The sequence below is a fragment of the Eulemur rufifrons genome, chromosome 6, assembly GCF_041146395.1.
Source record: "Eulemur rufifrons isolate Redbay chromosome 6, OSU_ERuf_1, whole genome shotgun sequence".
Classification (NCBI taxonomy): Eukaryota; Metazoa; Chordata; class Mammalia; order Primates; family Lemuridae; genus Eulemur; species Eulemur rufifrons.
The window spans coordinates 93,487,437-93,498,834 of record NC_090988.1 but is presented as its reverse complement, the minus strand read 5'-3'; the positions used below and the strand labels follow the sequence as shown (position 1 = coordinate 93,498,834).

Here is an 11,398-nt window from a genome sequence, read left to right as displayed (position 1 = left end):
CACTTCAAATACATTTCATCCAAAGATCAAATTATTTTTTTATTTTGTCGTTATCTGTCTGTAGTCCTCAAAGTTCTGTAGAAGTTTTTGAGTCAAGAGATAAAAGTTTTTTATCATTTTTCACTTTTTGAATGCACCATTTATTCAGAGCTCATTCTTGGGTTTGATGCTTCAGGTGGAGATGGGATGAGGCAAGAGTACAAACCATTCTTTTTAAAGAATGCCCTGACCTAAACACTACATGTGCGCGCGCGCGCGCACACACACACACACACACACACACACACACAAAATAAATCAACTAAAGTGAAATCCAAATTGTACTTCCCCCTCCCCTTTCCTCTTCACCAGTCCTTTTCCCATCCTGGTGGAGATCTTGTCTTGGTGCTTCCTGTATCTCTATTTTACCCCTTAATAGAGGGAAACGATGCTCAGGTACCTCATGAGGAGCTGAGGCTTCACAAATAAAATTCACTGTAAACAACTTTTCAGATAAGTCTTCCTGAAATATTTACTTGTCCTCTCCCAGTTTGACAAGTGGTCACAACAATGAGTCATCCATTTGGGCTTTAATCCACAGCAGCCTGAAATAACAGTAATACCAGGGCTATGACTTTACACTTTCCATTTTTATTAAAACTCTCACTTCCCTCAAACCTGATATTAAAGCTAATTTTATTCCATGCTTGGCCTTTAAGTTTGTGCCACTTTGCAAGCCTTTTCCAAATCACTGTCTTAAATCAATGCAAGAAAAATTTATCAACTCTCATCCATGCAATTTCTTGACGGAAGACAGAATCTCTCTCCCTCCCCACAGAAAGACTTTTCTGGAGGCAGTGGGATAAAAGGAATACATTTTACAAAATAAGAAGTTAGGGTCTAGGAACTAAATTTATGTACCTTATTAACAACTATATCCACGTAGTATATCTGATTTCCCAGAGATCCTATCCATGTTCAGACCTACAACCAAGGGACTAAAATCCAAAGGGAAAAAAAATCTCTTTTGGATTATATATCCTTAAAAATGTATACTTCCAGAATGTTATCATTATCCTTATAAGATACGTATCTAGAACAATGGTCTATTGTCAGTCCCGTATTCAATTTGATTTATCCATTTCAGTAAACATGATGCACTGTCTTGCAATCCGTACACATTCAGATTTCATACATGTTTATGTTTTTGTTATACAGCCAAGTGCTCATTTCCCCTTTATCTCTTTCTAAGAGGTTTCCTCACACTTCTTTTGAAGCATATTGCAAGTTACTTAAAGAACAAACTGAAACACAGATTTTTGCACAGTGCTGGTAATGCACTTGGTAAGGACTTGATGCTTCTGTGACCTATTCAAGACTTAAACATTTATCTATATCCTCCCATTCAATAATTAGTGCTTATACCTTTCCTGGACCCTCTGCCACTTCAAATCTAGCTCTTACACATACATATTCCTTCATATGCACCTCAGCAGTGCTCAGGAGAGGCTCCAATGATTTCTGAAACTTCTGCAGATGTCTGCCCTGCCACATCGGCTGGATATAAAAACACTTGGAGAGGGCTCACTCATTTTATATTTCTTTTATGTTATTTTATTATTTTTATTTTTATTTTTTTGGAGAGGAATACCTTTAATTTTTAATTCCTTTAAAAATATTTTTAATTTTTTTATTTATAATTGACAGGGTCACTCATTTTAGATCTAGCAAGCTTGTAACTAGTTATTTCCCATTAAGAAATTTTAGATACATCTTTCTCCATTAAACAAAAGTATTATCCAGATAAATCTAAGAGCTTCACATTAATAAGCAGATACTTTATGAATTGAGAAGACTGCAGTCAAGCAGAAGAAACAATTTAAATAAGGAAAAGCTTGAATGAAATAAGCCTCTATACATTCATTGGGGAACTATATACCTACACGAAAATTACAAATAAAATAAAGCCAAACAATAAGCTTTTAGTGGTAGCTGTTCTGTACCCAAATGTTTATTATTGCCTAACTTTCACCTAAGCAGGCAACTCTCCCATTTCTCTCCTTATGATTTCTATTTTGTATGCAGGCAATCTCTGAGATGGGACTCCTACTTCTTCCAGGAAACTATTTTGGGCCCTTGCTGATCTCCTTCCTTTAACTCCCTAATAAATCTGGACCTTTCAATTCCAAACTAGTATTGATTTCTTGTTTTTTATATATACAACCATATGTCCACAGATTAACACTAGAAAACAGGGGCTTACCTTCCCTGAACTTCCACAATGCCTCAAGTCCTCTCGTAATGCTGACTTCATGTAGCTTTGGACACGAGCCCAAGTGGGAAAGGATAGAAGCTAAGTCACCCACTTCCACTTCACACAACCTGTGGGAACTAGCCCTGACTCATGGGTCAGTTAGGAATACGGAAGCCTTAATTAAACTAAATTGACCTGGGCCCCCAATCCAAAATCTTGAGTCTTAAATAATTGGTAAGTATAAAATACATAATATACTTGAGAACTTTTGGGTTCACATCGTACCATCAGTACACAGGCCTCGCTGCAAATGACCTTTTCCATTAATACCCACATTTACAACCTTTCATACTATGTGTGGTTCTTTTAAGAACACTAAATGCAGAGCCCTGCCCTTTGTTGAGCAGCAGAGGCTTTGCTGTGTATATTGTTTCAGAATCTCTGGCATTTCCAGTGGGAACAGAGTGGGGCCTCACCCTCTCCTCATGACTAAATCCAGAGAATGTGAAATGAAGGAATCCTGTGACTTTTTAACCCGAGCGGTATTTCACCCATTGTCCACGAATGTCTGGGTTACAGTGTCTGTATGACCGCACCGCTGATTACAGTAAACGTGAGGTAACCTGGTATAAGCTGTGCCCAACCCAATATTCAAGAACATTCAGTAGTGGACACTTGAAACCAGGCTGAATTACTGCACATTCCCAGCTTCAAAGGTTCAGAAGTTTGGTGGGCCTCATCACTTTCCCAAATGGAATAGTAAGATCTCCAGCTGCTCTCTTCGTTGCCAAGTATGGGCAGCAAATACTGACTTTAACACTAAGTCTGCTACTGACTTACGAGGACATGTAACGGGGGCTGTTTTTCAGTGTTGGGGATAGACACATGGATACATCTTCCAACCCTCTGTGACAAAGTGCAGTGACAGAAGTTCATAATCAAACCTCTAAGGGCACAGAGGCTTTACAATAAGAAAGATCTCTGTTCAAACTTAGTGTGTCACTTGCTAGCCATGTGACCTTAATCAAGTCTCTCTCAGCCTGTTTTCTCACCCGCCAAATGGAAATAACACCACTGCCCTCCCGAGGTTGTTGTAAAAGTTATACATAATATACATAAAGCCCAACATAGTAGATATTCAATAAATGTTAGGTATTATTTTTATTGTCAAAGAGTTTAAATTGACTAAAGTCCATGAGTTTAATTCAATGGCTCAGCCTTCTCAAGCAAGTTATCCAGAACTAGAGTTAAAATATGTATCTCTCTTCTGTGTATAAGGCTGTTAAATGCCTGTAACAGTTACTTAGCGGATTAGAAAAATTAGAGTACTGAAGTAGAGGGACGTTGTTCTCATTCCCACATGTCCCTAAGAGACACACACACACACAAGCATGTGCACACACCCACCCCAAACTAGACCTGTATGCCCATTTGTCCATGTCTCCAACCCTACTTGATGAAAATGCCTGTGGTCTTAAAAGTTTTCAGAAATTTAAGATGGGAAAGTAAGGCTCCAGAGAACTATGTACATTCCATCAGAAAAGAAAGCAAGGAAGGGAAAAGGGGCTAAATGCTACATTTTCTTCTCATTAGCAATATAATGGCTCCCGTGTGCTGGGATCCCAGTCTGATGTGAAGAAATGACACGAAGGTCATGGATGGTCCTCACCGTCCACTGTGAAAGCTCTTGCAGCACCTTTAGGCCCCACAGCTTCTTCTCAAAGAGACCACCATCTCCAACAACAGGCATCCCATCAGCCTCACTGGGGGGAATCTTGTGTTCCAGGAGTGCCATTAACTCCTCCAGCTGGTAAGCAAAGGCAGCAACTTGGAGTAGAAGGGTATGTATAGCTTGATGGAAGTCACCTTCAGTTGGGGTGAAATGTACCTGCTGGTCTTCTAAAAGCCTGGCCAACATAACGTGGAATGTACGATAAGCTTGGAGATTCTCTTGGAGTCGCTCGGCCTCGGTCAGCTCACTCCACTTATCAGTACTTGCCATTGGCACACCATCCACAGAGTCCAGGCTGATGTTCTTGTTCAGGCCCTGATACTTCACCTGGCCGAGGATACAGGAAAACAGCACATCTTCTGTAATCACCCCAATGTCCTTACTTAAATCATCCCTAAATCTGATATAAAATCTCATTCACCTCCCTGATCAAGGATCCAAGTTGTAAAGAAAATGTCTACAATAGGAACTCTTAATTTCGATCCATGACTGGACTTCAGGAAGACTCACTAGTCTCTGAAATTGAGTATCTGTGCATCTTTCTTGGGAGAGTGCTTAAGTTCTAAAGGTTGAAAATCACTGATTTAAAAAATTTTTCTTTTCCTCTTCAAACTCTCTCCTGGAAACTAGAATATTTTAATCATACTGGAGTCTAAGTATTTTAAACATACTTGAAGACACCAGCCACACCTAGGAAGCTCTGGAATGTAGCTATTGCAGAATTTCTCTAACCTCCCTCATCCCATCGCCCACTCTATGGTGAAGTCAATCCCTTAGAAAATGAAGTAGAAATTAGTAAAAAGGTAATCAGTGTCTAATTTCTGACTGGAGAGGCTATACAAAGATAAAACAATTCTCAGAAAATCTAAATTCAGAACTCCCCACAGGGGCCTGGAGCATTTCCACAGCAGGCCCTGTGTAGAGACTGATGAGGACTCCCTGCTATTAGAAAATCAATCTGGAACTTCATGGTTAGCTCCTTAAGAATCTGATACTTCCACAAGTCCCTGGGTGACCTTTCTATTTAGATATAGGTACATTTTTGATGTGTAATACTAAAAAGTGGGTAGCTAATATTGTATAGAAGAAATTGGTAGGATTTACAAATTTCTCCCAAGTTCATATTGCTCTTCCTCCCAATCCTATAAACCTTTCATTTACATAGCTCAAAAATTTGGAACAATGTCTATGAAGAACCCTAATTTAGAGGGCACATAGTTAATCTATTCTGGCAGAATATAGGCAATCAAATTAGGAATAGCCTTCAAGACATATAGCCAATCCTACCTAGAACCCCATATATATTTTCTCATTCAAGGAATAACATGTCTAAAAAGCCTGGAGGAAGAAAATAAGGTCAGATGAATTTCCTCAAGGGAAGAGGCCATGTCAAATAATAGGTGCCCAATATATGAATGACTATATGATTAGGGCTGTCATAATTGATATTGGGGCTGGAGCATGATGGTAAGGGCCTGGATCAGAAGAGGTAAAAAGAAAATAGACAACAGCAAAATACGTAACTTACATAAGATTCCACAAGAGCAGTCAGGTCTGAACGAATCTTCCTGGCTAGCCAGATAGAACGGCTGCAGAGGTCTCGGCGATGAGGGGTCAGCGGTGAATGCTCTGCGAAAGCCATCCCCTACCCCAACTGTCCCAGGAAACAAGTGAACTGCGTTTACTTCTGTCTACATGGGTCCAGATAAGAAATTTGACTCTCACAGACTAAATCCACTGGGCATTCTCTACTAATGGGACTGTACACCCCACCCCCACCCCCTGCCTGACTCAGAGGTGGCAGCAAATTCCTGGCTGTGGATTTTTTGTGCCTGTGGAATCAAAGGGCCCTTTTTAATCAACTTTTTTTCCTGCAGCGTCTGCCTCCATCTCTCTCCTCCACTCAATACTTAGCACACTTGTTTTTATGTCATTGTTTTGCTTTTGCACTTAGCAACAAGGTCACTATCACACTAATCCTCATGACACCTCTGCCTAATGTAATCTATTTTATAAACACATATGATCAGTTCATTTTATTATCACCCTCCCTTAATGCTCCCCATGTCCTTTTTTCTTTTGTGGTCTGAAGAAGTATTCAATATTTTTATTATTAAATAGCTGCCATTTATTAAGCATCTACTATGAGTCAAACACTGTGCTAAAAGCTTTAAAGCAACTCCATTTGATCCTGAGAATAATTCTAAGGTAAATATTATTTCTACCATATGAGAAACTGAAGCTTTAAGAAGCAAAATGATGTATACAAAATCCAATAACTAGGCTCCAGTTTAAATAGGTCTTTTGATTCCACAGTTGTTTCTCCCACTGACTTTCTAATTTCATTCTTTCTTTAGGTAGTTCATATTTTGTTCAAGAAACAAAGGTTGTATGAAGCAGGTCCGTTAAAAATACAGCATTTTTTTTCATTCCTATCCTTTTTATAAATATTTTTGAAAGCATTTTTTAATTTATATTTGAGTAAAACCAACCAAGGGAGCATCTCTAATCTCAATCATGGTGCCTTCTTGGTAGCTACAGGATGAAGGTACTGTTTAGGCCTGTTCTTTTCCAAGGACAGGAAACACCCAACCCTAATTTGGTAACATTTCTAAGGCAGTCTCACTCAAGTGACAAACATGCTATTCTTTTCCTTCCCTATCCCAGTCATACCACATGCTTGTTAACAAAATAAGAGAATGAGCTAGGCTTTGAAATGAGGGCAAAAGAGTTAAAAGGTGTTTGGAGAGTTGTCAGCCTATTGCGTTGGACTCAGAGGATGATGCAAGTTTCATCCTCAATTGAATCAATGAGCTTTAACTATTTTGTATCATACATGTTGCCAGTAAGTTTAAACACATGCCACCTCAGAAGCAAATTTACATAGGTAAACAACGAATGAAGGATGTAAGGGGGAGGAGGCCTGGGCAACTGTCATAGTAGGACTTTTAGGAAGTCAGGAGGATTAGTTTTTTTCTTTTTGTTAAAGGTCAGTACTTGAAACAGACACTGAATTTTGTGAAAAAGCACTGATATTAAATGCTATGAAGGTTTTGTTATTACCAGAGTGAAATTAACATTGCAGAATCCTTAATCTTCCATCTACTAGATTAATATGGTCACTTTTGCTAGTAGAAGGCAATCAAATATCAACGAGATTTCCAAGTTTGTGGAATGATCACAGAACATGGCATTTCAGCGTCAGAAATCAAGAATTAAACTGATACAAAAGTTAATTGCATAATTCTCAATGAGTGAACTCCACATAAAACCTGATCTGAGGGCACTTGGTTTTTTCATTTAGCAGCACTAATTGTTGCATCCCTCGGCTAACTGCAACTCAGTACAACCAAGGAAGACAAGTTGCTTCCATGAAGACAACTTTTATTTTTCTTCTTTACATTATTTATTTTGAATATGTCTTACCTAGATTAAGAGAAAACAAGAATTTGAAAAGCAAAGTATCCCTTTTATTATAATTTCTTTTTACATAACCTCTTCAACCTAGATTCAGGTAACTACCTGTCTCTCCCACCAAAGGAGAAGGGTCCTGCACATTACAACAGGCAAAAAGGCTTCTAGGAAATAAAATATTTTAAATTGATCCATTACATTTTTTCAATTTTCTTGAGTACATTGGAAAGTGAGAAAAAGACAGAGAAGGAGGAAGAAATGGTATTTCAAACAACCAGACTGTAATAACCTTAGTAGTATACTCTTTGTATTTTTTCTCCAAACAGGTATAAAGGAGGATCAAGTGTTCTATGTGGATGCTTTTCTATACCTTAATAATTTTTTTGCTCCCAGGACTCCCACGCCAGTGTTTATCTAAACTCTCTGAAGTATTTTAAGGAGTCTCAACTATGCGAAATAACCGGGGCAACCACAAACAAGAGGGGAAGCACATCTCCCAGAAATATTGAGTTGTATCTTAATTACATTTTCAGAAATTAGAATTGCCAATTCAAAACGAAGAATATGCAGTGGGAAAAGTTATTAAAAAGGTAACAGAATTTGACCAAGAGTACAAAATGTAGAATTTTAAGATTCAAAAAGCTCCCTGGAAAACAATGAAATAAACAGCATGTGGAGCAGAATGGAAAACATGAAGAGGGCTTATATATTAATAGTTTATTTATACCTACTGTTTACTATGCTAGCACCCCTTTCTCACAAAAAAGTCTATGAAAAATATTTTAAAATTTATTGCAAACTGCCACAATAATTTATTATAGGTAAACGGTAACTATGAATACAAAAAAAAAAAAAAAAAGAAGAAGAAAAGAAAGGGAAAAAAAGCAAGAAGTTTTTAATTAGTAGAACTAACTAGTTGCTTTTTGTGAAAGGGGAGAATAGTATAGGAAAGGATAACATTTTTCCCCATCTCAGAGAGAGATTTTTTAAAATGCAGTTTGCTTTTGTTTGTGTAGGTGTCTAAAATATCTGATGACTAACCAGTGCAAATGAAATTTATGGAGGCAAAAAAAGTGTGACAAAGACAAAAGCTAAGTGTGAGATAGAGATGCTAGCTAGTAAAACAGTATAAAATGGACTTATTCGAGAGTAGAAAACTTTTTTGTAGGCCCATCCAATTAATCTTGTAGTATTTTCAAATATACTCAAAATACCCAAGTCAACTCCAAACCCTTACTGTGGGTAAGAAAGCATATTCTACCACCCTTCTCTCCTTATTCCATTTTCTACCCCCACATTGGAGGGATGGCAAATCTGCAACAATCTGAAAAGAAACAATAGTGCATTTAAGACTGTTTGTCGTAGGTGTTTCACTCCCTATTTCTGGCATCCCAACCACTGACACGAGTGGGTGTAAAGTACGCCTCTTTCAGAAATGACATTTTGTTGCCCCCCTTTTTGGGAGAAAAATAAATAAAAAATAAAATTGATAAACTCTGTAGTTTTAGTGTTTGTGAAAAACAAGCTGTCACTTATTTTTTTTTCCCGCAAAACTTCATTCTTTCCAATAGTCATCATGTATTTCTGACAATAAACAATGAATAGGGTAAGCCTTCAATTCCAGCTTCTAAGGTACACAGAAGGATAAGAATTGCCCTTGCAATTCTCTAAAAATGAGCCAAAATAGGTTTTTAGTCTTTTGGAAGTTATAAACTACCTGTCTCTCTCATGGACAGTAATAAGCAATCTATACCCCATGAAAAATCTGTATTTGAAGGAAAGTGGTAACTCCCAGAATTTCAGGTGAAAGCCAAAGCCATTATTATACAAATTATTAATTTGTCTATTGAAGCTTTTCTTCTTCTAAAGTGTTAAGTTTTGTTTGATGTAAAACTTTAGGACTTGTAGATTTTGTTCCTTCACTAAGCAGCAGTGTCCTTCACTAATAGGGAGCTGGAATGAACCAATAATAAAGCAAAGCAAGAAACAAAAACAAGGCAAGGGGCTAGAGTTGGGCCAATAGGGAGGTGTATGGAAGGAAATGATGGGGACAAGAAAAGAAACAATTTCACAAGAGAAATCCTTTATCTGTAATTTAGATACTGAACAACCGTCCTCATCCCCTCAAAATTCCTAAATCTCAATGCTCTAAAAATCTTAAAGAGCATACTAGTTACCACAAACCTAACATCCTTCCCTAAAAAGACTTCCAAAAAAGCACTAGGCTATTGTAGTGATTCTGTTAGTGCTGAGGACCAGCTTTCTTTAAAGGCCACTGGAGAGCTATGATTTCAGAGGCTGGCTGTGCTTCTTCAACTCTATGTCTTGTCTTCAAAGTACCTCTTGTGGAAAGGATCCCATGCCAGAATAATCTAATCTCTCTCAGCCCAGCCCCACAAAATATAGCAATAAAGACCCCCCAAAAAAAAAAAAAAAAATCAGACTTTCTGTTAATAAATAAGGAATCTCAGGTTCCACAACACAAAGACACACATGTTCAAAGTGCAAATTTCTGCCATTAGCCCGGGACTTTTCTCATCCTCTCACTGATAAAGAGCCCTGTCTTACAGTCAAAGAGACTGTGTAGAGGGCAGCCCCCTCCCTCTGGGGAGCCTGCTTCCAAGCCAGTGAGCACCACTGAGAGCCATATGGAGGGTTGGGAGGGGGACTGAGATGCTGGGATCAAAGAGGAGGGAGGTGGTCCCCATGTATCCTTCCTTTCCAAAACCCAGTGGGGAATGGAGGAAGAGGGGGTAAGAGATGTGTATTTTAACAGCTCACCCTGCTAAGGGGCCCTAAAGTGCCAAGTCAAGCTGCCAGCCTCCAGAGATTAGAATTATATGATATTTGAGGATAAGTGTGCCACAGTGGGTAGAAGCCAGAACCAGAGGGCAGCAGTTGAGAAGGAGAAGGGATTTAGAAGACAGTAACATACTATTGAGAGTTAAAAGCTGATCCAGAGCACATCAGAGTTATAGGTTGCAAAAGGGGATCTGCCGATGAGCAGGAAGTCTGCTGCTGGCTGGAAGTAAGCATGAGCTCTCACTTTAAGAGCTTCTGCTGCTTTTTTGTCTACCTTTCTGGTAAAGACATTATCAATTTTGTAAGGGGGACAACAGAGGGAGAGAGAACAGGGGATGAGGATGGGGATGGGGGTGTGTGTATATATGTGTGCTGTGATCCACAATGGAAAGAGCAGGCCCTTCAGTTATTTTACTAGATTTTAAATGCTTAAATTTTTTTTTTTTTGTCCTTTTTAACTTTTAAATACAAAGTCTGAGCTGTCCCAGTGCCCCAAGTCTTCCCTTCCACTAAGGTCCAGTAGAGTCTGAATCTTCAATCAGAACCTCTGTGGTAGCACCGAGTATATCCGAGTTCATGACCAGCCCTTCAGCGCCCCCACTGCTGCCGCTTCCCACAAAGATCTTCCCATCAGCCATCAGGCTCACCCGTTCTGTCCCACTGCAGTATGACTTTGACATCCCTTCAGCTTCCAGCAGCAGGCACTCCCCAGAGGCTGAGTTTCCCAAGGGCTCAGGAAGAAGAGGAAGACCCTGAGCATCTGCAGGCTGTGTCAGGGACTCTGGGTTAGTGCCCAAGATATCTGTGCTGGTGATGAGGGCGCCTGCATTGGCCGCCAGAGCTTCTGCAATCAGCACCTCAGGGTGGCTTTTTGCTTTGTGTGCCACTACGCTGTCCTTCTTCTCAAATTTTTTGCCACAGATATTGCAAGAAAACTGGTAGAAGGAGTCTGCATCATGCTTCTTCATGTGCCAATTAAGGGATGCTTTTTGTCGACAAGTAAATCCACAGATCTCACACCTAAAGAGAGTGCAAAGGAAATGGCTGGTCAAACATAAATAAGGAGAGCTCTTATTCAGGGTCAGGCTAAGAATTTGGAGCTCACATATATACACAATTATCAGTAACATAAACTTCTTGTGAAAGATTAGGAAATGTCACTAAATGGAAAACTACTGATTTTTTTCCTGTTTGCTTGGAAAACAGGAAAATGAAGA

General features: G+C 39.1%; 2 protein-coding genes across 3 annotated transcripts in view; both read right to left on the bottom strand.

The window, feature by feature from the left end:
• Positions 1-3,682: 3,682 nt before the first annotated feature.
• On the bottom strand, positions 3,683-5,773 carry CNTF (ciliary neurotrophic factor). The gene is made up of 2 exons (XM_069471437.1): positions 5,494-5,773; positions 3,683-4,292 (listed from the first exon to the last, which is right to left on the bottom strand). The coding sequence occupies exons 1-2, from the start codon at positions 5,605-5,607 to the stop codon at positions 3,807-3,809; spliced, it is 600 nt and encodes a 199-aa protein (XP_069327538.1). The 5' UTR covers positions 5,608-5,773; the 3' UTR covers positions 3,683-3,806.
• Positions 5,774-6,755: 982 nt separating this feature from the next.
• Positions 6,756-11,398, bottom strand: part of ZFP91 (ZFP91 zinc finger protein, atypical E3 ubiquitin ligase) — a 40,859-nt gene continuing 36,216 nt past the window's right edge. For both annotated transcript variants that reach the window (XM_069471433.1, XM_069471435.1), the window contains exon 11: positions 6,756-11,201. In XM_069471433.1, the coding sequence (XP_069327534.1) occupies positions 10,691-11,201 (511 nt within the window). In that variant the 3' untranslated portion in view covers positions 6,756-10,690. The remainder of the gene's footprint in view (positions 11,202-11,398) is intronic.

Bases quoted from the DNA above. Each gene is read 5' to 3' on its own strand.
- CNTF (XM_069471437.1), bottom strand. From the start codon at position 5,607: ATGGCTTTCGCAGAGCATTCACCGCTGACCCCTCATCGCCGAGACCTC. The intron at 4,293-5,493 runs GTAAGTTACGTA...ATCCTCGGCCAG, and splicing joins CTGCTCTTGTGGAATCTTAT to GTGAAGTATCAGGGCCTGAA.